This window comes from Saccopteryx bilineata, chromosome 1, assembly GCF_036850765.1.
Source record: "Saccopteryx bilineata isolate mSacBil1 chromosome 1, mSacBil1_pri_phased_curated, whole genome shotgun sequence".
NCBI lineage: Eukaryota > Metazoa > Chordata > Mammalia > Chiroptera > Emballonuridae > Saccopteryx > Saccopteryx bilineata.
In genome coordinates, this window is record NC_089490.1 from 115603578 (window position 1) to 115630860 (window position 27283).

General features: G+C 36.5%; 1 protein-coding gene across 4 annotated transcripts in view; it reads right to left on the reverse strand.

Moving 5' to 3' along the window:
- Positions 1–27283, reverse strand: part of EPS8 (EGFR pathway substrate 8, signaling adaptor) — a 189681-nt gene that overhangs the window by 14810 nt on the left and 147588 nt on the right. For all 4 annotated transcript variants that reach the window (XM_066264549.1, XM_066264547.1, XM_066264546.1 and 1 more), the window contains 5 exons: positions 25196–25344; positions 21608–21791; positions 15934–16070; positions 10955–11063; positions 9913–10056 (listed from right to left, as the gene is read on the reverse strand). In XM_066264549.1, coding sequence (XP_066120646.1) covers positions 9913–10056; positions 10955–11063; positions 15934–16070; positions 21608–21791; positions 25196–25344 — 723 coding nt within the window. The remainder of the gene's footprint in view (positions 1–9912; positions 10057–10954; positions 11064–15933; positions 16071–21607; positions 21792–25195; positions 25345–27283) is intronic.

Here is a 27283-nt window from a genome sequence, read left to right on the forward strand (position 1 = left end):
CCATCCTCATAGTCGCCTTCACAGCAAATGAGGAACACCTGTGGAAACCAGCGTGGGCAGGATCCTGGTTCTGTTCTACTGTTTCTTTAAAGGCTACTACTCAACAGCTGGTGGGTGGAGATGGTAGGAAGAGTAGAAAGCAAGGATGAAAGCAGAAATGATAGAAGGGTTTACAATGTTGTTAGACTTAGGAAGGGGAAGGAGAGAGGCGGTGGGGAAGGGAAGGAATAGGGCTTGAGAGGCACTGAGCAAGCCATGGCGTCCAGTGGGGGAGAAGCAGAAAGTGCTGACTCCCTCAGCAGCCAAGGCCTAGAATCATTTTTAATATATTAAAGAGTTTATTTTATTATGATGATAATTCCCCCACAAAACAACATTCCTATATTTGGGCCAATGAAATACTTAAAGCAATCAAAATACAGCAAACATCATCAAAATGTAATACTTAGCACACACCAAAGTCATCTGATAAAAATATATGCAATGCTCTCTTGACAGGAATGTCCTTTGCACATAATTACATGAAGGGTTAGTGAATTCTCACAATAGGATTTCAAAAATGTCAGAGTTTAAATTGCTGTTTTTAAAGCTTAAAAAAACAAACAAAATGCTATTAGCTCTGCATTCCATGCTATGATTCATATTTTCTTCTTTCATAAAAACAAGAACAGCTAGCTTTGCTATCCATCAAATAATGCTGTGAGAACTGAGCCCTCTGTGTGTTACTGTCCCAGTCAAGCCTGGAGACAGGCTCACTGGGTCTCCTGTGCCTCATTCCGTTCTACTGCCATTGCTGGACGTGACACTCTATCAATACAACCCAACAGAATCACGGCTTAAATAGTACATATGCACGTATGTTGGATGAAGATACAGAGAAACCATATGAAATTTTTTCATAAATTACACTGTAATTTTATTTACTTGCATATTTTCCCCTTTCCTTGGTCCTGTTTTCCTGCCTTGAGCTTCCAACCCCTGAAATGAAAAGGGGGAAAAGTGCCTTCCTCAAATCCTTGCACCCTCTTCTGAAGTAGCAATCTGTCAGCTTTACTTTGGAAACTGACTTGTCATTCCTGGTGTAGAGGAAACAGAATCAGTATTGGCCCTTGAAGTCACTTTCCTATGTCATTCCCCGTCTTTTCCCCTCCCCTTCACCAACCATTTAGTGTGTATCTGTTGGCTATTTTTTGGCTGATGGTAGAAAACTGATGACTCCAATGTACCCACAACTTATTGAAAGTTTTGGAGAGAACTGCACCCTTTCCTTTCCTTTCCTGAACCAAGGGTGTTGAAACTTCAAAGATAAAAAAGAAATCTTGACCAATTTTCTGTTTCCCCCCAAATTTTCACTGTTAACACTGAGAGGCCCATGTCTCTGCAAACCCCTCAGTTATGAGCATACTGGGTGACTGATTACCTTAGTGTTGATCTACTTTTACATCACAACTGTCACTTCCCAACTCTTGCCTTTTATTTCCCACAAATATATTTAAATTTCTGTTTAAAACAAACTCTGTCTTTTCTCTTTCTCTGAAATAAGTCAGAATTACTACACTCCATGGAAAATTTACTTTCCTATTGATCATTAAGTCAGAATGAGTCACTTTTCTTCAGTTACTAAAGCTGAGTAGAAATTCTCCAGGATTAAAGAAAGTTATTTAGAGATAAGCTCTGATTCATGCAAGCCACTGTTTCACAGGGGAAATTATGCAAGCAAGTCTGACAAAGCTATTAAAATTGAACTGTTCTTAAAATTTTAACCTACACATTTTTCTTCTAAATTTAGTCTCTTTGGAACTCTGCAGTGAAAGCTAGGCACAGCTGGAACATTTGGAGGGTGTTAAGTCCAGAGATTGAATCCAGAAAATTATATTAAAAAGAAGTGCCATGAGGGAACAAATGTGGTTACCTCTGACAGCTCGCCGAGTAACTGCTACTAGGAAAATGGAGTAGATCACATCAAAAGAGTGAATGAACACGGGAGACGGAACTAAACTAATATCAACTATAAGTCACATCAAATATCAGAAAATGTTAGCAAATTAGGCTTTGACAGTAAAACTACCTGCCCACAAATCAACCAGTGCAGGAGCCTCTAAATATATAATTAACTTCCTTCACTCTTATCTAGTCATGGAAAACTAATTATACAGACTCACTTGACAGTGTAAACATTATTAAGTATTTCAGTAATTATTTGCGTACTAGAGTATTGTGGTTTTAAAATATGAAAATATCAGTTCAACTTATTCTTATAGCTTATAAAGAATACACACAGAGTACATTAAATGTAAGACTAATTCTTTTATAAAGCTGATTTTACAAAAGGAAACATGTATCTATGTTTTAATGAGCTTTAGTTTTGAACTTGTAAGTAGTCTAAGCAGGAAATTTTATAATTTTCTACAGGTGCATGCTAGGCAGTAATTTATATACATATTTATATACAGGGGTGGGCAAAATAGGTTTACAGTGATAATACAAATAAATAATAATTAAAAATAACATGAGAATAAACTTTTCACATACAACTATGAACCTACTTTTGCTCACCCCTGAATAGACAAATAGAATTTATTCTTGAAAATGTCAACATATAAGACAAAATAAAAGTAATCATCCTTGCCTAAAAACCATACCTCCAATAAAAGATGAATAGAGTGCTCTGAGCTTAATTTAAAATGTTTTAAAATAACTGAACATTATCAGTTGATCTGTTGGAATAAATATGAAAGCATTTCACTAAAATGGTAACTCTCTGGCCAGTAGTATCTGAATGTCTAGATTAAGCTTGAAAAAAAATGCATTCGAAACATTCATAACATGTAGAGCTAGTGGCTAAATTGCTACCTGTAGAAAATATTTCCATTTTTAATTTAGGGCTATTTATATATTATGTAGAAAATAATAAGATATTTATATTTGGACTGGATTGTAGAGATCATGAAACTTGATGTCTTCCATTTCACAGCTGAGCAAACTGGAGCACATAAGAATATAGTGCTTCCATTAAGGTCACACAGTTAGTTAGCGGCACAACTGGGATTAGAATTCTTGTCTACTAATACCTAGGTTGGGGCTTTTCCCACAGTGTCATAATATCTTTTGCTAAGAAATAGAGAAGACAAGAAAATTTCTACTGAATTCACAGGACCATAATGACCAGAAATTCATCATTATTTGTATCTTGATAGAGTCAGAATTTCTATAATAATAATAAGCACATAGACTTAATAATGAATAGTAAATATAAGACTTCTTTATGAAACCTTTGAGCTTATTAGAAATAACTGAGGGGGAGGGTTGGTTTCTGCTCTTGGCATATAGCATGAAAGTCTATATGAGCAAAAGGGTAATTCTAGCAGAGCTAGAGACCTGGGAGTCAAGTCAAAAGATATGTGAGAAATTTTATGTAGTATGTAGACTTCAAGTGGGGACAAAGTACCGTGATGTCCATCTGTTGTACAGCTAAAACAAAGGGCCACAATGCTCTACAACGGAAGTTTTTATCAAAATAAGGATATGCCTTTCATCTTCATTTCTTCGTAATCTTTATTATATGCGGCTTAAGTGTCTGTTTGTCGCCGATAGCTTATTGGTTGCTTGTGTAACTGTACTAGCCAATGGGGTGAAGTTGCCACGGCTGAACGCAAATTGAGCAGGTCAGGGGGAAGGTGAACATTTGTTTGCATTGGCAATCATCTGTTTTACATAAAAACTACATCTTAACATAATTTCTTTTAAGAATGCCTCCTAGAAAATACAGCACTGAAGAGGAGAGAAAAGGAGCTAAAGCTGCACAAAAACGGCTTTCTCTACAAAAAGAAACCACTGAGCAGAGAAAGACAAGGCTTGCTTCAGTCGCAGAGCAAATGCGTCTTTCTTGGCAAAATGAGACTGATGAACATAGAGAAACAAGGCTTGCCTCAGATGCAAGACAAAAAAGCCTGTCTCGACAAAATAAGTCCCTTGAACAAAGGCAGGAGAGAAATGCAAAAAAATGACAGAATAATGCTGACTGAAATGCAAAAAGGATTAAAACAGTTTCAAACGGAGAAACTTTAATTTTTGAGCATTCCTCTGGTGACATGAATATTAAATGTGAACACTGTCAGTCCTTAAACTTCAAGTTAGAAACTAATTGATTTGACCGTGGCAAGAAAGGATTTTCTCAATGTTGCAAGTATGGAAACATTGTAGTTCCACTAATTGAGAATTATCCACCACTCTTGAATAAATTATTGACTAATCAGCATCCAAATAGCAAACAGTACATGGATAGCATTCGATCCACTAATAGTTCGTTTGCTTTTGCGTCCATGGGAAACAAACCAATTGGCTTGCCTGGACCAGGACTTTATTGCTTTCGACTTCATGGTCAAGTTTACCATCAAACTGGAACTTTGCATCCTTCTGACGGGAAAAGAAAGTTTGCTCAATTATATATACTTGATCCCTCAGAAGCCAGTTCGGCACGTTTAGATAGTCTGTCGCCTTCTGGCATGCCACCTCACAAATTGAGGTTAAAGATTGGAGCAATTATTATGCTGTTAAGAAATCTTAACACCAGAAGGGGTCTTTGCAATGGTACAAGACTAGAGGTTCTCCAATTGAAAAATAATGTCATAATAGCTAAGTCTTTGACTGGCTCCTCTAAAGGTGAAATACATGTCATTCCAAGAATTGATTTGGCTCCATCTCAAACAGGGTTGCCGTTTCAATTGAGATGTAGACAATTTCCTGTAAAACTTGTCTTTGCTATGACCATCAATAAGTCTCAGGGACAAACGCTTAAGCGTGTTGGCATTTTTTTTACCTGAGCCTGCATTTGGACATGGTCAACTTTATGTTGCCTGTTCAAGAGTTCGTGAAAGAACGGACATAAAATTAAAAATAATTGATGATCCTCTGCAAGGCGAGCTTAAAAATGATGGAAAGATCTACACAAAAAACGTTGTGTACAAACAGATCTATGACATGTGAATTAACATTTTATTATTTAAATCACCTTTATTTATTGAGCTAGCAGTGGCTCTTAAGAAATGTACTGCCAGTGGTTTCCTTCATTGCACTCTACCTTAAGCAATTAAGCAAGTAGAAGGGGGAAACCCCGTGGGGCACTAAGCAAAGGAGTGTCCTCGCCGCCTGCCCTGGGTAATTCAGTTTGAATTAGCAGACACCTTTGCACAAATCATTTTAATTACAATTTATAATATCTAGAACAGCGGTCATTTCGTATGACCACCGGGCTTTCTAGTCTCTCATAAGCATTTACTATCTTGTTCCTAGTTTCATTTAATCATTTTTTTTTATGTTCCATATGTTTCATACATGCTTTATTACCACCTCTCTTTTATTTTTAAAACTTTGTTAAAGTCATGAGGGAAATAAATTAGGTGGGAACTGTTACCTTTCCAGAGCTGTTAAAAATCACTCCAAAAGTGAGGATATTAAATAGGATGATTCTCAGGGATATCAGGTGGCAATTCACACCTATCCACCACTGGTGCCAAGGACTAGCATCCCTGCCATCAGAAGACAAGCTTTAACTGAAAGTGTGAACAATAGGAAGGGCTGCTCTTGTGCCCTTCCCCTAGGGGCTGCCATTATTTATATATACATACTTCACTTTTACCAAGGGCAACATAAGGGTAAGAAAATAGACACCAGTCTACGGCCATACCACCCTGAACGCGCCCGATCTTGTCAGAATATAGACACCACTGCATGTACCCCCAGAACACTGGGTGACCTATAGATATTCCACAGAAATAATTTATATCTAATTCCCTTATTTCCACCATTCATTCACTACACTCTACATAAGTGTTATAATTTGGATTATTTTCTCAAATTAAAAGAAAAATAAAAAACATATGCATAAGGTAAAAATCCAATTTCAAGGATGGTGACAGATGAGATCAACTTTTATCACAGTACAATGCATGGTATAGCTATTCTAAGTGCCCTTTAAGCAATCACACAGCAATAAACTATACCTATACAAAATGAGATGATAATCTTTTCTATGCACTATTCCCCATACGAGCTGTGTACATCAGAGCATGGCTGTTGGAGCATTCCACAGTCCTGGGTCCCGATCCTGGCTTCACACAGCTGCGTAGCTATGGGCAAGTTAGTTCTCTATGTCTTAGTTTCCTCATATGTTAAATGTGCCTACTTCTGAAGGGTGTAGTGGGAATTAAATGAATTAGTATTTGTGAAGTGTTTTTAAACCATGCCAAGCATACTGCATGAGCAGCTATCACTGGACTATCTACCTTGCAGTATATCACTGCTCTCTGTGAGTATGAAGGAAGCTTAAGCAATGAATTATAAGGCCCTTCTGTGCAGTCCAGCATAGGAACATAAAATGCTCTTTAGAAAAGAATCTTCTTTAAACTTCTTCAAAATTTTGATATCTTTGGAAGGAAGAGACAGGGAAAAAGTGTGTCGGCCATTTCTGAGGAAGAAGCAGTTCACTGCTCCTAACACTCAGCACAAAGTGAGGATAGCAAGCTTTCATGGAAGATTTGCTCAGTGCCAGGCTTTCAGTCTTCCCTTTTATCAAGTGCAAGATGCTGGTATCTGCCCTGGCTGGTTAGCTCAGTGGTAGAGCGTCAGCTGGCGTGTGCATATCCTGGGTTCAATTCTCAGTCAGGGCACACAGAAAGAATGCCCATCTGCTTCTCCACTTCTCCACCCCACCCCTTCTCACTTCTCTCACTTCTCTCTCTCTCTCTCTCTCTCTCTCTCTCTCTCTCTCTCTCTCTCTGCAGCGAGTTGGCCCCAGGCGCTGAGGATGGATCCATGGCCTCTGCCTCAGGTGTTAAGAAGAGCTTGGTAAAAAAAAAAAAAAAAAAAAAAAAAAAAAAAAGCCTGACCTGTGGTAGCGCAGTGGATAAAGCATCGACCTGGAAATGCTGAGGTCGCTGGTTCGAAACCCTGGGCTTGCCTGGTCAAGGCACATATGGGAGTTGATGCTTCCAGCTCCTCCCTCCTGTCTCTGTCTCTCTCTGTCTCTCTCTGTCCCTCTCTGTCTCCTCTCTAAAATGAATAAATAAAATAAAAAATTTAAAAAAAAAAAAAAAAAAAAAGAAGAGCTTGGTTGCTGAGCAACAAAGCAATGCCCCAGATGTGCAGAGCACTGCCCCCTAGTGGGCTTTCTGGGTGGATCCCAGTCAGGGTATATGCAGGAGTCTGTATCTCTGCCTCCCTCCTCTTATTGAATTAAAAAAAATGATGCCAGCATTCAATTAATATTTGTGGCACAAATGAATGAGAAGATGAATGTAACATAGAAATGCTTTGGATTTGTTTGTAATCCAGTGGAGTTTATGAGGTTAGGGTGTTAGAATCACTGGAATCTACTTAAATCTTTATTGTCAATCTGAAGTAAGATGCAGGAATTTTTGTTAGATATTTTAGATAAATATATCTGGTAACACTGTTGTAGAGATATCAAATGACTGACACATATTTCCAAAAGTGCTTTTTTCTTTTCCTTCTTACTCTATCTAATCAGTGTGTGTGTTATACCGGCTTTTAGAATAAACATCTTTTTAGAGTAGTATTTATGCCAAATAGCAGAAGGCAGATTGTCAAGCTTGCTTATTAAAATTTTATAAGATTCTGGTGGTTTTGTTAGGCTCAGCCCCAAAATTTTCAGAAAGTGTTAAAAAAATAGATTGTTTTTAATATCAGGGCCCTCAACCTACACCCCCTGCACACACACACAGAGCTTCTATACACATTTCCACATACATCACTGAACTCAGAGTTGCATCCAGAAATTTTCAGAAGACAGTCAAACACTGTTAAAAAGTTTAAAAGGGAGCGGACCAAACAGGCAATCCTCACCATTTCTATTTACATAAAGTAGCAAAATAAACTGCTGAAAGTTGTGAGCACTTAAAAAACCTTCTTAGTTGTGCCAAAGTTGACACAAATATAAGATGAGGCTCTGTTCAGAAAAAGAGGGACAGAATTTACGTGCTCCAAAAAGTACTCTCTCTACCTCTAATATGTATTTATAGATTGGGTTCAATTTTAGACAGAAGCAACCTTTAAACAGAAAAGTCAACTATGGCTCAAGCCAGGAATCAAAATTCATGAAGAAGACAAGCCTAAACAGTAAACAGGAAAAAGTAAGAGGATAAACTCCTTAGGAAATCTCAGGGCACGGGAAATACTTAGAATTTACTTTATTTGCAAGTTTTGGATATTTTATTGGTTTGCCCATTCCTAGCCACCATGCACACAAATGGAAATAAACTTGGATAATTGTTTTTAACACCTAAAATATAAACTCTTGCCTTTCGCTCACATACAGCAACTAGCGATATCCTTCGTGAATAGTGTCTTTTATAGTCCATCATGAGTTAAATATTAAAAATGTTCCATAGAGCTCAAAGAGGATACACTCTATCACTGTTTTTGGCATACATTTCAAGCCTACACACTTTAATACTTTTTAAGGAATTCAGTTAAAACCTCTATAGGAAAGAACATGAAGAATTAGCATTTATACACCAGACAGAAGCCTCTACTATGTCAGGAAACCACATCTCAAAATCAGAAAAGTAAGAACACAGAAAAGAAAAAAGTATTAAAACCAAGTTAGAAAATCCACTTCAAAAATCCATGCAAAATGGAGTAAACCATACCTTGAATAACTCAAACTCCTTCTTTGGCATCAACAGCTAATGATAAATAATGAACATAAAATAAGTACATAATATGGATGCACATCGGGCCAGTCAAAACATAAGCACAGCAAACAGAATTTCCATTGCCATCCCTTTACGTGATTGATATATAAACTGTACAGTAAGTCTTTATTTTAGATGTTTGTTTGATTCTTGGGTTCAAGTAAGGCCAAAATCAATCTGGGTAAGTGCAGGTCCTTACTAGGCTCTAATGCCATCAGGAGCCAGAAGTACTCAAATGCGTGGTCAAGCAGCACAGGACCACAGTTCCAAGTTTGGACTTTCTGTACTTATCTAAGCCTAGGCATGAAAACTAGCTATTTCACAGCAAATTCTATGTAGCTTCTTCTCAAATTTATGATATTATTATGTGGCCAGGTATACTCTTTTGCTCAAGATTCTGAAGATTACAATAATTCTTCCTGGGGACATGACAGAGGAGCCTCCACAGGTTCAGGGGCTATACATGGGACAGTCCATCCATTCTGTCTCAGTTGGCAGATCTAACTCTGGAGATCCAGTCACACCAAATCCTCCAGTACCAATTCAGATGTTAGGGTAACTGAGATAACCAGGATCACTTAGATTATGGAAATGCGGCACAGGACTCAGATAAAAAAGAGAAAACCTGACCCATGAGACCTGTATCGTATGTATATTTTATTCTTAATTAAAATCAATAGAGAAAATATAAATAAATACTCAGGTAAAAGGTGAGAAAAGTGCAAGTTCAAGTTGGTCAGTGGCTGAACATTTAAGAGAATGGAAGCAGAGGCTGGTGTAGATGAACCACTGGGCCCTCCGGCCACCAGCCCTGCACTGTCGTCTAACAAGAAGAAGCCACTGCACAGGAAGGCGATGGGTAAGAGCAAAAAGGCAGAAATATTAGTTCTTCAAATGTCAGGAACTTTGTAGAACGAAAAAAAATAACGCAGTCAGAGAAACAGTCATTTACTGGTAAATATTTTGAGGCTTATCCTAAATATTTAAAACATAAAACATATATATATATAAAATTCTTCTCTGGCTCTCACCATTGTCCCCAAAAATGCCCTAGAAAAAAAATTGTATAAATTGACAGATTTGAGACTAGCTAAGTCTCAAAATGATCAACACACAAAAAAAGTATTAAATCTTACTTAAGAGTGAACAACTTTAAATTTGTTAAAGTTAAATTTTGCTAAAAAAAAAACCTAATTACTTGTATGGTGTGCGTGTACGGTGGGTCCACGCGTCCCAGCCCAGACTCTGTAGGTCTCACAATATCCAGAATGTTATTTGGCACAAATCCAGAGTCTCCACTTGCATTTCGAACTTTCCACCACTGCTTTCTGTCATCAAGGATCTGTCATTAGGCAAGAATACAAAAATGTCATTTCTGTACCACAACCAATCTACGAAGGAAGGTCAATTTTTACTCCTAGACCAAGAAACTTTTTAAACATCTATTAAGTTGACTTAGCATAAACATGTTGTGAAATAAATGATTCCTAGAATTTACACTATTACAACTATTAGTGAGAAACAGGTATGGGACCACAATCGTAAATCTATCCAAGGCTTTTATTACCTCTCAAAAATGTTTATTTGCAATATATCTGAAGTACTTATAGATAACTAAGATGATTTGCTTGGAAAAGTCTACATGTTGTCTCCATCCTTGAAATAGAAAGGAAAAGTATAAAAACCTTATTTATTTATTTATTTATTTATTTATTTATTTTTACAAAATCTGCTGTGATTATCCTACCTTTATAATTATAAAAGATGGACACTCAGCTATAATCTAAGAATAAAAACTTGGGAGTCATGGTAGATTATCCCTACAACGTAGAATTCACTCAGTGCTGGAGATTTTTGTGCCAAGGATGCTAGGATAGTAAGAAGAACAATGTTTTCTCTTAGTAAAATATTATGGTACATCTACATTTGAATTGATAACTAGTCTTTATTCTACAATGAATAAAGCCCAGAAGGAGAAAGACAACAAAGTAAGCCAAGAAATACAACCCAGCCCAACCTCCCTAAAAGAAACAAACTGACCAATAAACAGATAAAGAAGCTTCCCCCCTAAATAGATACAGGTTATCTGTAACATGCTCTACGCTGGTAAAATAAAATAATACTACAGAATAATTTCTTGACTTCATCATTTCTTTGAGAAAGATTTAAGTATATACCAAAAGAGGAATATAATAAATCCACTTTATTAAGAGTAGATAATGATGATAAAATTCTATTACCTCTAAAATATCATCCTTTAGAACTGAGAGTTCACTGTTGTTCCTTGCCACAAAGTCATACTTGGATTTGGCATATTTTTTGGGTTGTGTTATGAGGGAATCATAATTTCTATAAAAGGAAAGGAGAAAGATTATTCTGCCAGCTCTTCTTAAAGGCTGAACACAGAAGTAAAACACTAAGGTCAATTGCTACCAGAAAACATACTGACAAGTTATTTTGACAGTAGTTTAGTTTTATTATATTTTAGAGAATATAAAAACTAAAAGAAACTTTGTAGTTTTTACTATTAAAATGAATAAACTATGGCTAGGGCAAAAATAATGCAAAATCACATGGCTAGCCAAATCTAGAATGCAAGTCTATGAACTTTTTAATCACTAAATACACACTCTGGATATTGCTTTGTTAATTAGCTTCTCCACCATGAAGAAATAAAATAAAGATTAATGTTAGTATTTTGCATATTAAAGAAGACTGAAAATAGTTCTCATGGTGGTAACTTAACACATATATTGATTTCACTAATTCAAGCATTATGTTTAATTTATTAACCAAATATATATTTTAAAATTATGGTTATCAATGTTAGGAAATCTTCATCCAGTTATCTAAATTGCAAAGGAAGGTATGGATTAAGTATAAACCAATAATACCTACTAATTTATTAATACTATAAACTTATTTTAACAGGAAGAATATGTCAAAGAGTTCAATATTTCAAGAATAAAACTTTCTTAAAAAATCAAATATTTTTATCAATCATTAAATTACCATTAATATATTTAACTGTATAAGTGTTTATATATAAATACAATTAACCTGATATATATCAACAATGAACAAATATTATTTTCTTCTTTTAATAACAAAATAACTTTAACTGTTTTTAATTAATTTTATTCCTCAATTTTCTCCTCCACTTACATTCCACATTTTCTCACACATCTCTACAAAATAAAAGTAAAAGGACTACAGATGTTTGGTTGTCCTTCTCCGATTAAAGTGGCCATTCTTTCTGCTGCCCACCAAGATCCTCTGGACTAATGAGTAACAACAGCAGCACCTTCAGGACAACTGTGGAGTCAATGTATCCTGTCACCATAGCTAAATGGTTATTTCTTAGATAGTAGCTCCAGAGCAAGATGTTCAGGGACAAAGAAAAGAAATGAACTGTAAGATACACTACCTATTGGCTATTCTTGGTATATTTTAAAAATGAGAAAAACTGGCAAAAGTGAAACTATGGCCAAGTAAATATTACATATTATTAAGAAGAAATTTAAACTGTATCCTATGGATTCTCCATCCCTATCTCTAGTTTATAAAATCACGTTCCATTAAGATTTCATTGCGGTAGCGGTGGAGCGATAAAGGATTTGATCACTCCAAAACTTACAAAAGTAGTCATTTCATTTTCTTTTTCCTCCCTGTTATTCCCTTCCATGATCTAGAAAATAATCACTACTAACAATGGAGAGTTGAGTACCATAACAAACGGTGGGTGGAACAATTCTCTGCCACTGTGTATCTGAATTAGTGGGTTAAAAAGAAAACTAAGTTACATTTCTCTCTGTAGTCTTTGCTATTTTGCCTTTCTCAGAAGTGACTGCACAGCACCCACTTAAAAGTACTTGAGAATTTACAAATCTTTAGTTTCTCACTTTTTATAGATTAAACCTGAATATCACACTGATCATAGCTATCAATCTGAAAAATCACAACTTTTAATTCTTCAGATGCACCAAAGTTTCTTAAAAGACCTAGAATGTATAAAAAGGATATAGTCTCTGTTTCTGATTTGGAATGATATACACTGATATAGAGTAGATACGGACTGAGACTTCTCTAAAACACGAATTGCTTTGGAAGAGCAGTAAACCATAATCCCTCGAGTAAGGACACTAAATTCAACAGGTGATTTCTCTAACAACAGCAATTTCACTGAAGAGTGACTGTACCTCGTACGGTATTTATTGTGTTCTGGCATATAACAGAGATTAAGATTAACAACACTTATTATAAAAAAAACTCCAAACCTGTGTGTATTTCATATCAGACACTTTCAGATTTTGCAATAATGATGACAAATTTTCTTAGCAACACAGATAATCAATGATCCAGGTGTCTGTCAATTATCTCGCTCCTATTATAACAGCCCAACTAAGGCATGGGATCCAGAAAGACACTGAGTTATACCATCCACCTACCATTTATTTGGTGGGTTTTTAAAAGTCTTTCTCTGGCTAAATTTTGGTAACTCCAAAATCAATACACTTGAATATACTTTCATGGAATTTCCACCACTTAATCCCACTTAAATTTTTTATTCATCAAAGATTACTAAAAAAAACCTTATGAAATTCACCACAGCATTCTCTGAATGAGGTAAAAATATATAATATCTTCAAAATAATGTCCTTTACGTCATCTCTCACAGCTTATAAGTTCTTTGAGAAACATATTTGAGGAACAGGTTGAAACCTCAAAGACAAATTAGAAATTCAATCAGTGTCAATCTATACTTCAAAAATTTTAATTCTCATTCTCTCTACTCAATTTTTATCTTGTCATTTAATTTTAACATTAATATTACTTTAAATGCATATAATTTAAGTTAGCAGCCTGAGTCCATTTTAAAAGTAGATGAGGCACAGAGATATAACTAAATCAATGAGTCAAAGGTAAACTCCCCTGATATTCTATAAAGATCAGGGTAAACATTTAAAAGACTCTGTGTTAAGCTGCCCAAATAAATGGCTGAGGTTTTTCACCAGTAATGCCGCAGACCTTACAGATTTGCGAGTGAAGGACAGAGGTAGTGACTCTGCAGTGTTGGACAGGCTATTCCATACTCATTCAGTCATTCAATAGATCAGTCAAATAAATCTACATTTACTGAATGACAATATGACTGATGTGGTCTTAAAGTGGAACATGATAAAAGTTTTCTAGTATACATAGGTATTACAACTCAACACTCTGTACATGAGACATGTACTGAGTTTTCTAGTTACCTAGCTGTGAATACCATCTCACTTTACTGGAGTTATGAAACCAAAAACAAGGTAAGAATCGCTGCTCTGAAATAACTTCTCAATTGTTGACAACTATGATAGAAGAAAAGGAAGGAGAAATTATTAGGATGAGTAATAAGTTAGTCAAAAAGAATTTCAATGAAATCATTTTTAAAACTTCAAAATTGATTTTCACCTATATCTACTAAAAATTGAACCTATAATTAAAAGGTTTCCTATGTTACCATTTTTAAAATGTATTATTCATTGCAGACTTTTTTTGGTACTCTATTTTATATGTTTATTGTCCACAGAATAAACCTGTAAAATTTCCACATCATTTTAGTTAAGTATTAACTCTGTCATCACTTCCAACAGAAAACAAAAATTTTAAATCCCATCTTCTTTAGATTCTATTAAGAAAAGAGCAAACTGAAAAAAATAAAGGCATGCAAAACCCTGGTGAGAGAGGCTCTGAGGCAGGAAAGTTCCAGAACAAGTTCTCTCCCCCATTTCATCTGAGTGATCATTTTCCAACATCCTCAATACCAATATTTCATCTTCTCTTTGTCTTATGTATACAGATTGGCCTGTACTTCAACCTCTCTTTCAGTGGCTGGAAAACAAAATTGAAAAAGTGAACTGCCTGACTGGGCAGTGGCGCAGTGGATAGAGCGTCGGACTAGGATGTGGAGGACACAGGTTTGACACCCCAAGGTCGCCAGCTTGAGTGCAGGCTCATCTGGTTTGAGCAAGGCTCACCAGCTTGAGCCCAACCAAGGTCACTGACTCGAGCAAGGGATCACTTGGTCTGCTGTAGTTCCCCGGTCAAGGCACATATGAGAAAGCAATCAATGAACAACTAAGGAACCACAAAGAAAAATAGATATTTCTTGTCTGTCTCCCTTCTCTCTCTCTCTTTTTTTTTACAGAGACAGAGAGAGAGAGAGAGTCAGAGAGAGAGACAGATAAGGACAGGCAGGAACGAAGAGAGATGAGAAGCATCAATCATCAGTTTTTTATCGCAACACCTTAGTTGTTCATTGAATGCTTTCTCATGTGTGCCTTGACCATGGGCTTCAGCAGACCAAGTAACCCCTTGCTCAAGCCAGCAACCTTGGTTCCAAGCTGGTGAGCTTTTTTTTTCTTCTCAAACCGGATGAGCCCGCGCTCAAAGTGGTGACCTCGGGGTCTTGAACCTGGGTCCTCCGCATCCTGGTCCGATGCTCTATCCACTGTGCCACCACCTGGTCAGGTTCGTCTCTCTCCCTTCTTGTCTGTCTGTCCCTATATGTCTCTTTCTCTGACTCTCTCTGTCTCTGCCACAAAAAAAAAAAAGAAAAGAAAAAGTGAACTATTCCAACTCCTTTATTTAGGCCCAGTCTAAATTCCCCACCTCTACCTACATTAAATCTTTTAAGAGAGAAAATATGGGAAAATTAATGAAATCTAAAACTGGAAAGCGAGAATAAAATACAAAAATGAAATGGCAAAAATGGCACTGACTCCATTTAAATATTTAGTTTATCTTTAGTTCAAATATCTCTATCTGAAGGAAGGTTTGTTTGTTTTTGTTGGGGGAAAGAAAAAAATTGAAATTATTTTCTTTAAAAGTTAGAGAGCTGGCGAAATCCTTAGAGACCATCTGATACAAACTAGCTAAGAATTACAAAACAATTCTTTCTTCTTAATTCACAGATTTTTTCAGAAGTATCTTCTTTAAAAGGGCAAGTCATCCAAAGGCAGTTGCACTAAGTTAGAATTATAGTCTGGCGGTCCTCCAGTTATAATGAGAAACTGAAGGCTCTGTTCATCAAAACCCATTCTATAAAGGAAAAACTGAAACTTTTTCAAACGATTGACAGGAAGTTTAAAGGAGTAAACAATGCAAACACCGGCACCTCCTTTTGCAGTAAATTAGACAGTTATTCTCAAGTCTCCAAATGATGCCCATGAAATATTACCTGTCTACATGGCGATTAGGAGTTGGCTTAAAAGCAACAGCAGCTTCCCCTTGGTCCAGATGGGTTCCTCTTGTATAAATGTTATTGAATGCATAGCCATCAGGTGGAGGTGGAAGATATTCTGATACACTGGATTGCTGCAAGACAGAGAAATAAAGAATCACCAACATCAATTAACTGAAGGAGCACTGACATCAATCAGTAAGAACACTCTGCTATACCGTGATCAGCTTTATTTTCAAATGACTGACCATTAAGTTAATAAATTATAAATGGGGTTCAATTATAAATTATACATTTTGTCCATAACCCACTTGTAATAAGAAAAGAAATTAGAGCAAAGGCTAAATCTTAATTCTGGAAATACCCAGGTATAAATCAGAGATATTATGGGTGCGGTTCCAGACCCACAATAAAGCCAGTATCACAACAAAACAAATAGTAATATTTTTGCTGGTAAAGAGTCTGGCCTTAAACTTGTAAAATATGCAACATCTGTGAAGAGCAATACTGTGAGGCACAATGAAATGAGATATGTCTATAAATTCTTTCCTCAGGAATTTTATATTATTATTATTATTATTTATTTACAGGGACAGATAGAGTCAGAGAGAGGGATAGATAGGGCCAGACAGACAGGAACGAAGAGAGAAATGAGAAGCATCAATCATCAGTTTTTCGTTGCGAAAACTTAGTTGTTCATTGATTGCTTTCTCATATGGGCCTTGACCGCGGACCTTCAGCAGACGGAATAACCCTTTGCTCGAGCCAGCGACCTTGGGTCCAAGCTGGTGAGCTTTTTGCTCAAGCTGGAGACCTCGAGGTCTCAAATCTGGGTCCTCCGCATCCCAGTCCGACGCTATATCCACTGCGCCACTGCCTGGTCAGGCTCCTCAGGAATTTTAGTAACAGGTGATTTGAGTATTAGGCCAACTTTAACAGCTTGCGTAAAACAAAACTGGTTTAAAAACAACAACAAAATCTTAACTCCTGTTTTCTATGTTTAAAAAACTATCCTTTATACAACTCTAACAAGGTAAATATTGTCACATGAAAATCATCTGAACTCTATGCATTAAAATTATACCACTCTTTCATTTTTCCTTTTTAAAAGATGCTAAGACACTTTTTAAAAAAAATTTTTTTAATTTATCTTTTTAGAGAGGAGGGGGGGAGAGGGAGAGGGAGAGGGAGAGAGAGAGAGAGAGAGAGAGAGAGAGAGAAGGAGAGGAGCAGGAAGCATCAACTCCCATATGTGCCTTGACCAGGCAAGCCAGGGTTTTGAACCGGCAACCTTAGTTGCCGACACAACTGCTCCGTGTTTGGCAGCACAAGCGTTGCCCAGCTGGGTGTTTGACAGTGTGGACCAGCTTCCGGTAGCACTACCATCTCCGGTAGCACTACCATCTCCGTGTGCACCATTTCAACTGTTATCCCAGACTTGGTATAGCAATTTGTGTTTTGTGTCTTGGATATTTTTCATCAAACCCCTCCCAAGATGTCTACCAAGAGGAAATTGTCTTTTGCAAATATTAAACCAGTTGTACTGGTAATGCAGTGTTTTACATAAACCTGACGAATGTAAAAATAAGAAGCAAAATGTGTAGAGATGATACAAATGGCATAAAATGAACAAAGAAAATTATGATATATAACAATAATGAAAGAAAATTATGATAAAATATGACTTAAATTATAACATCATTTCACAGTACTGTACATATAGCCTACTCAACTTATGACCAAATCATGTAATGACTGGTCTGTCAGAACCAATCATGGTCGTAAGTCGAGCACTAGCTGTATCTATGCAGTTCCTCCACTCCTTTTTTAATTAGGTTGTTTGTGGTTTTTTGTTATCGAGTTGTATGAGTTTTTCATATATTTTGGATATTAAACCCTATAGATATATGATTTGCAATTATTTTCTCCCATTCCATAGATTGTCTTTTAACTGTTGAAGGTACACCAAGGTAATTAAGTGGTGAAATTGTTTATATTTATTTGTGTGTTAAGTGCAGTATCCTGATAACCTAGTCCAAGGAGTAATATAATTTGGTATTCAACGTCAACACTGGTCCATGGGGACACCTAATCTACTCTGTCTATGGATAAACTCAGTCCTACTCCTGCCAACTTTGCCATTAGAATTAGCTATAGTAAACATGTGTCCAATCATTTTCTAAGACACTCCCAACTCCAAGTATGTTGTGTGAGTAAATGCATAAACAGTTGAAAGAGCCCAGGAATTCCAGTGCTTCAGGGTCTATCATGCATTCCCCCATCCTTCATCTTGTGTAGGTAACAACACAAAATCTTAAGTGAATGTTTTTTGCTTCTTTGTTTTTTCCTGTAGCTTCAGAACCATGCTGCTCAGTGAGAACCACAGACCTCAGTTCTCTTGGTTAGCCCAGTAAGCTCAGGCTGAGTTGTGCTAACTACAAAAGGAAGTGGCTCCAGCATCGCCTTTTTCTGGACTATTTACTGTTGAGATCAAATATGTTTCTGCCTTTTTGTGTTTTCCTTAACAGTAAATCTGATAATAGTGCTGTCATTAAAAAAAAAAGTGTCTTGGCCTGACCTGTGGTGGCGCAGTGGATAAAGTGTCAACCTGGAAATACATATTTTATTTAAATAGGAAAGCCGATGGCTTTAGGCAACCCCTGTGTTTTGGTCATTCGACCCCCGCCTGGGTCACGACCCACAGGTTGAGAACCGCTGATGTAGACAAAAGAACTCTTGTGCTGTTAGCGGGAATATAAACTGGCATAGTCATTATGGAAAACAGTATGAAGGTTCCTCAAAAATTAAAAATAAAACTAATACACAATTCAGCAGTACCACTACTGGGTATACTACTGAAGAAAATAAAATTAGGATCCTGAAGAGATATCTGCACTCCAATATTTATTTCAGCATTATTCATAATAGCTAAGATATGAAAATAGCCTAGGTATCCATCAATAGATGAGTAGATGAGGAAGATGTGATATATATATTCCATTGCAGTATATGGAATGGACACACACTGGAATATTACTCAGTTGTGAAAAATAAGGAAATCCTACCATCTGAAACAACATGGATGAAGGGACCTTATTTCACTTATGCTAAGTGAAATAAACCAGGCAACAAATACTGCATGGTATCACTTATATGCAGAAACTTAGGAAACAGTCACAGAGAAACAGTAGGAAAGTGGCTGCAAGGGGCAGGGGACACCGGGAGAGGCTGGTGAAAGGGTATCAATTTTCAGTTGTGAACTACTAGGTCTGAGGATCTGATATAAAACAAGGCAACTATAATTTATGACACTGTATTACATAATTAAAATTTGCTAAAAGAGTAGAACTTACATGTTCTTAACAACAACAAGAAAGATAAATAAATACAGTATGTGGGGTGATGTATTAATATAATGTGTTAATTAACTAGATGGGGATGCCTTTCACTGTATATCAAATCACTTTAAAATACTGTGATGATACTTTATGTAAAGATAGTTTAAATGTGTTGTAGTTTTTTTGTAAACTAACCTAAAAAATGAAATAAAATAAAAACCAAATGGCTTAATTAATTCAGTTTATCAATTCCCTAGGAGAGAGTAGAGGAAATAGATGATTAGGTAATTTTTTATTAAAGGATGTTATAAAGGGAGGAGTTCAAAAACTGTTAGAATCACCCACACCTTTTTCCAGGCTTAGACTGTAATGGAGTGAGGTCAGCCAGTATGAAATCACTGGGTCCTGAGGGTGACCGGGAATATTAGAAGGGAGGAGAGACACGACGCCAAATGACTATGATGACTACTTAACCTTGTTTGCACTGCTGCTGGTTCAGAGGAAGTTAAGGAACTGAGTATTGCCACCATATCTGAAACAAAACTTGAATCATCCAAGTCTTGTCCTGAGTATATTTACAATAGTAGCAATAAAGTATAATAAAATCTCTCCTCTGGGGACGATTGCATTTTTTATGCATTTTAAATCACCACTACTTGGCTTCTTTTCCAACAAAATCTTAGGGTGTAAAATGTCCTAGAACTGCTGGCAGGCACCTTCAATTTTATTTTTTTAAACCTCTGAATAAGTTCTTAAGCATAAAATGGAAAAAATTTACAACAGAAAAATGATAACTCATTATAAGAAAGAAGTCTCAATAATTCTTTTACAATTACACATTCAGTAAGAGTAGACAAAAGACTTTTACACTGGAAGGCCTGAATACATTACCCTCTCTTAAAACACACAAACTGAAAAAGAGAACTCACAAAAGCAAATTTCTGAGGCATGATTTTAGAGTAGATATATTTTCTTATTTAAGATATGACTACTGCAAGCTGGAAATTTCTATAATTTGAAAATAGCTATAACTATAGCAACAGCAAGTTTATCATAATTTCATGTTTGATTACAGTTTTTCCTCTAAAAACATTGCCCTTGATGAGAAAAACAAATTTATAGTGATGAGGTCTGAGCTATAAAATTACAGATAGGAACATTAGGCCTGCCAACCAATGTCTAGAGCTATGAGATCATCTTCTTAATCACACAATTAAGAGAAAAGGACAGTTATGAAATCCACCTATACTCTAAATGCAGCCAGAGGGGGAAAAAAGGTTACATTAGAAAAAAATTATTTTCAAAGCAAAATGTTTGTTTTATTTTGAAAGTTTCAGAATTTAACCAGTCTTCCATAATATTATGGTTAATGTCCAAGGGAAATATCTTAAGAAATTTAATTTATATATGGTAAATATTTTCCTTTAAAAGTAAGAATTTATTCTGGTTAATTCATTCATTAATATCATATCTGCCACATTATAAATACCCACAGTAGTTCAAGAAATTAAATAAAGGAAACTAGCTTCAAAGAGGATCATTTCCTGCTCCTCCTTCAAACTAGACCTCATTCATATAATTCCTTAGTTCTGATTCTCCTATTTGGTTTGGTTCAACGTTAAGCAATATTTAATTTTATTTTTGGATAGAACAAGAAAAGTCATGGAAAAATCATTTTTAAGGCATGTAAAGACATAACATACCCAATTTCAACCTATTAATTGCTCCCCAAATAGGTTAACTCTGAAACTTACTAAATACATAAAATTTACAATAAATGTTATCTCCTCCTCAAGGTTTAGTAGCGTTATAAATGATTATTTGAAGCTGGGACTTCCTCCTAATCAGGCTGATAGGACGCCAGAGATGTAAAACTATGCCTAAATAAATAAAGAGAAAGAAGTAAGGAGGAAGGGAGGGAGAAAAAAAATGGGGCATTCAAGAAAGAGCTGCTTGGGACAGGCATAGAGAACTTGGGTTCTGGGAAATGCCTTGAGGGTCTGATGATGGGAGAGGACAACAGAAAGAATAATCCCGTGGCAGTGGGGCAGTTCCTTGACAAGGAGAGAAAAGTACCCACATTAGGAAGACAGGACCCCTAGGGCCTGGGGAGGGCTGGCAGTCTGGAGGGAACAAAACGGGCTCCCGCTGGGCTTCGCAGAGAAACAACAATGACAAAAAAGTGAGAGCAAGAGGTAACTAAGGGCAGCAGAACATTTCATCATTGATTCTAGAACAATCTTTAGATAAAATGCGAACTCACAATCAGAATTTTAAGAAAATGCGCAGATCGTTGCATTTTCTGCAAAAGATATGTCATAAAAAAACTTTACCTCCGTGGAGTATCTTTTTGTTTCATGTCTGTGTTGATGCTCTGCTACATTCGCCACAGTCCCAGCCAACTGATAAAGGTCTTGTTCCATTGGAGCTCCCATGAAGTTCAGCATTGGGGGCTCCCAACCATTGCGGAACCGGGGAACATATGGTGGGATAAATTGTTCTTTTGGCCACTCTGCTCTGTAGAAAGACATTAAGACACATAAAAAGTAAAATTAAGAAATGTATTCATGCTCAAGATTATGTTTTGTAAGACTAGCCATAAAACACAAAAACAAATGCTTAAAATAACAAAAACAATTCACAATCTGTTCTCTCTCCACCAAAAAGGGAAAGTAAACATGTCATACTCATATATAACATATAGATGAAAGGAAGGTTGAATGCTGCTTCATTACCTCTTTTTACCACCACACCTCAATTCCTCATTAATTAAACTTTTAACACAAATATAAGTTTTTGAAAATTTGGGAAGGGAATGTGAAGCTAGAAATGTGCTAAATATTTAGAAATAAGTTCTCCAGCATCTCCAGATTGTCATCTCGTCATTCATTATCCCCAACATTATGAAACCTCCTGATATAGACATATTTTCCAAAAGAGAAACAGCAGAAAATACTCTTAACATTTGTGATTTTTTAAATTACAAAGTCCCCTCATATTAAACATTACTCGTTTTATAAATTAAATATATCAGGTACATTTTAATCAATATAATAAAGTTAGGAATAATCTGTAACCATCATCATTACCTATTTGTTATTTAAAAATTATTTTAAAGAACTTTTTATTAAACTTATTGGGGTGACATCAGTTAATAAAATTATAAAGGTTTCAGGTGTATAATCCTACAATGCATCCTCTGTATGCTGTGTTGTGTGTTCACCACCCCAAGTCAAGTGTCCTTCCATCACCATCTGAGTCACACTTATTTCTATAAGCTCCTAATCACTCATGAACCATAAAAATGACTAGGACAGAAATTTTAGTTTTCTTTCTGCTAAAATAGGTTGTTTCATCTTTCACACATAATAATTCTTTATAAAGTATCATACTTCTACTATGATGAAATTAGCCATTTACATTCAGATTATTATGCACTTTCATGATTATTTTTAACTTAATGAGTTTTTAAGTGGGTATTTTCATTTCTTAATACTCTTTTTTTAAAATTGATATTTAGAAAGAGTGAAAGGGGGGTGAGGAGCAGGAAGCACCAACTCGTAGTAGTTGCTTCCAGTATGTGCTTTGACCAGGCAAACCCAGGGTTACAAAGCTGTGACCTCAGCATTCCAGATCAATACTCTATCCCCTGTGCCACCACACGTCAGGCCATTTCCTAATGCTCCTAAAAATTAAAATATCTTACTTAGGTTTATCATAAAAATCACAGTTTACATAAACCTAGTAGATTTAAGAAATCTAATCATTTTACATGATATACAAGTTATATTAATATGTAAGTATCAAATAATATTTTCAATATAAAACAATTACAGTGTTTTAAAGAGTTTCGTGCTTGGTAAGCCATTCAAATGTGCAAATCATATTCTAACACAAGCAGTTGCCAAAGCCCAAAATATCAGTAGAAATGGCTTATATGTTTCAATAGAAGAAAAGGAGAAATAAAAACATGTGAACTGGCCGTTACTTTTAGGCTAGCTCTTTCAAAAGCATTAGGAAGAAAAGCTTCTCAGTGATCATAGTGAATGAGATTCTACCCTAAGTATTGAGAGAAAGAAAAAGATTTAGAAAAATGAGGAAAGTAAAAATTATTTATTAACATTTGATAAAAAGAGAAACACCTTTTTTTTGTGACAGAGACAGAGAGAGACAGAGCGAGGGGCAGATAGGGACAGGCTGACAGAAAGGGAGAGAGATGAGAAGCATCAATTCTTTGTTGCAGCACCTTAGTTGTTCACTGATTGCTTTCTCATATGTGCCTTGACTGGGGGGCTACAACAGAGTGAGTGACCCCTTGCTCAAGCCAGCGACCTTGGGTTCAAGCTGGTAAACTGTGCTCAAACCAGATGAGCCTGTGCTCAACCTTGGGATTTTGAACCTGGGTCTTCTGCATCCCAGTCCAATGCTCTACCCACTGCACCATCACTTGGTCAGGCTTTAACACTGAAATTGTTAATGATTTGTTTTCCACAATCACTTCATTGAGAAGATACAATTCTTAAAATTACCCGTTCCTCCTTTCCATTCCCACTGCCACAATTCTAGTCCGGGATCTGACTTGGGGTGGTGAATACACATTGCAATATGCAGATGATATATCACAGAATTGTACACCTGAAAACTATGTAACTTTATTAACCAATATCACTCCAATAAATTTAATTTAAAATTTAAAAAATAATGAACCTCTACTAAAGCATTATCATTCCAAGGGGCTTCTGCCTCTAGCTACCTCTGTCCTTGTCCGTACTAGACTCTATTACCAGAATGATCTTTCTCAAACGTGTATGTATTTATGTCACATTCTTCTTCACCAAGATATTGGTTCTCTGCAGCCTACAGACCCTTGATCCAACTCCAGAGCGTGGCATCAAGAGCCTTCACAACCCAGCCTGCTGCTCTCTGGATAGCACATTTACCACCATTCCTCCTTCCCATTCCCACAATCACCCACTACCTAAAGCCGTGATGGCGAACCTTTTTATAAAAACCAACCACTTTTGCAGTGCTGGTCAACCTGGTCCCTCCCACCCACTAGTGGGCATTCCATGTTTCATGGTGGGCGGTAGTGGAGCAACCAAAGGCGCGGCATTGGCCCACCATGAAAGCTGGAATGTCCACTAGTGGGTGGGAGGGACCAGGTTGACCGGCACTGCAAAAATGGGTGGTTTTTATAAAAAAGGTTCGCCATGGACCTAAAGTCTACATTCGGATTAAACCCATATCCATACTCCAATCTCCTGACTTAGTGCTTTCATGCCTTCCTCTGAGCTTCTCTGTCCCCTGGGAAAGCCCTTTCCCGGCTATGTATTTGTGGAAATCCTACTCTCATCCTGCTGAGAGGCAGCTTAGCCAAATAATTGTGAACACTGACTATAGGGCCAAATTACATCCCAGCTCTGCCTCTTACGAGCCAAGCCGTGTGGCTTTGGGCAAATTACTTCACCTCTCTATGCTTCAATTTCCTCGTCTGTAAAACAGGAATAATAACATACCTGTGTAAAGTGAATGAAAGCGTGACTAGCAAATTATATATTTATTAATACATATGTACGTATAGAAACATATATACCTAGGTAATGTTATCTGTTGATTTTAAATGCCACCTAGTCTTTGAAAGCTAACTACCCTCCTTTCTCAATCTTTTTCCAGACTGTTCCACCTTATCAAGCAGTTGCAGTTTGTGAGTCACCCTGGCACTTATCCTGCCTTCTATTCCGTACACTGATAGCTCCTCCATTAGCCTCTCAGCCTTTTTTTGCGTTTAGGCTTTTTCTTCTATAACACCTAGTACTTCATCCATAGAAGGTTAAATAAATGTCTTGTTAGATCCATGCAATGAACAAAGAATAATGCTTAAAGTATTATAAGTATTAAATGCTAAACTCATACATGTTTACCTGGCTTTCATCCAAGTTTCTCCCAATGACATCCACAGCTGCCTTTCATCGGTAGTGACAGTATAATTTAAGAAATCAATTGTGTCCTTAGTCAATAGGGGACTGAGTACTGAACTGGCTAGTTCAGAACCTCCTGTTGCCTGCACCACCTAAAATGACAATAAATAATTTTTTAGCAAGAAGATGATGACTACTTACATATTTTCAAAAGCCATACCAAAAACAAGCCCTGGTTTCATACACTCAAATTAAACACTGACGTTGTGCCATGCACTACTGTATGAAAAACAGCTTGCCAAATAATTTTGTCCAGCCCAATAGTGTCTAATAATCTAAAATAAAAAGTTAATAGTTTAACAGCTTTCACAGGATGTATTTCATATGACTGTAGCTTACTTGGAAAATACTAATGTCTATCCAGAGAATTCTAAGTCAGACGATTTAACTAACTCGGCTTTTTGTTGTTGTTGTTTTAAGTAGATGTACCCCTACTGAAAATCTATTATGCCAAACTTGAAAAATACGGTTCTAGAAATGAAGACTATGGAAAGAAATATGCTCAAGTTAACAGCCTGTGGCTGTGCCTATAAACATACAAAAATAAAAGGGTCACAAGAGAAAGGTGAAAGAATGGGAACTGATACTCTGAATCTAAGTATTTATCTCCACAATTTAATTCCAGGAAAGTGTCCTTTGCAACTGACAAGTTAACAACTAGCGGAAACTGACAGGTATAACTCTGTGATAAACAAAGTGATGATAAATGGATATCCAAAACTGCTCCAAATTTACTTCTCAGGGGTTATTTCCTGGCTAAAGAATGGTAGTTATCTTTGAGAGCAGAAACCAGAGCCCTTTTATACAAATCTCACCTTCCCAGAGATATGGCACAAGAAGAAACAGTTTTTTGAATGGTGACAGACCAAGAGTCAATTTCCCTGCGGTCACCCAGGTGCTCTGAGCCTGCCCACTTCTGTGTATTTGTACAGGCTGTTCCCAACTTCCAGAGGCCCTCCTCCATCACTGAGAACTTGACTCAGTTACCACCTCGTCTAGGAAGCCCTTATGAACACCACAGTGTAATTCTGATGCACCTCAAGTGTCCCCAAAATCATTTACACATTTTAGTAACAAATTACATTGTAACTTCTGGCTTATTTTTCAGTTCCTCCTCCCTTGGGGACTTGGACCAGGATTTATTTGACTTTGAACTGCAGAAGACACGGCATTAAGGAAATGAAGGAGAATAAGCAAAAGAAAAAATAAAGGATAAGCGAGGTAGGCTCTTATTTAGAAACAAAATCTACCTTGACAGCTCAGCATAGTAATTTTTTACTTCCAAGCCCTTTAAGCAATTCCAGTAAATATGCACGAATGACTATGTAGAAGAAGGAAAAGAGTAAAAGGAGTAGAGGAATATTAAAATTTTCCTTCTAACAGAGGAAAGAGGGAATAAAACAGAAGAAGGTACATAAAAGGCTATGGGCCATAGTTTCCTCTTGAGGAGGTGAGCAGCCACGTGCAGGCATGTGCACCGCGGGGATGCTTGCTTAGTGATGCCTAGGGGAGGAAGAGGGACGCACAGGATTAAAACCCCTAAATGTTGTCTGGCTAGTAGTCAGCCCTGAATAAATGTTCCTTCTCATGTCAAAGTAAAATGCCTGGGGCTCTATAGGCAGAACATTAAAACGGAACAAAAGAAGTATTATGATTGGGGAGACCATTAATAAGGAGTTATTTTTAAGAAATAAAAATAAAATCAATGTTTTCAGATTCATAGCCTAATCAGAAAGACTAAATTTTGTATGTCATGGAAACAAGTCCCATTATTTTATGTTTCTACTCTATGTAAAGGCTAGTTATCTACTTACGATCTATGACAGTGTGAATGAATGAGAGGAGGTGGCAAAAGTACTTTATGAACAATACTTCCTAATACTCAGACTAAGATTGTATCAAATGTGCTAAAGACTAAAGAATATAAATTTTGTTAATGAGCTAGTATCAGTTTTCTGCATATGAATGGCCTTGACCTAATTTTTGAAAAGAGTTTAGACAGCAGCAATTATTCAACAATAACTAGACGAG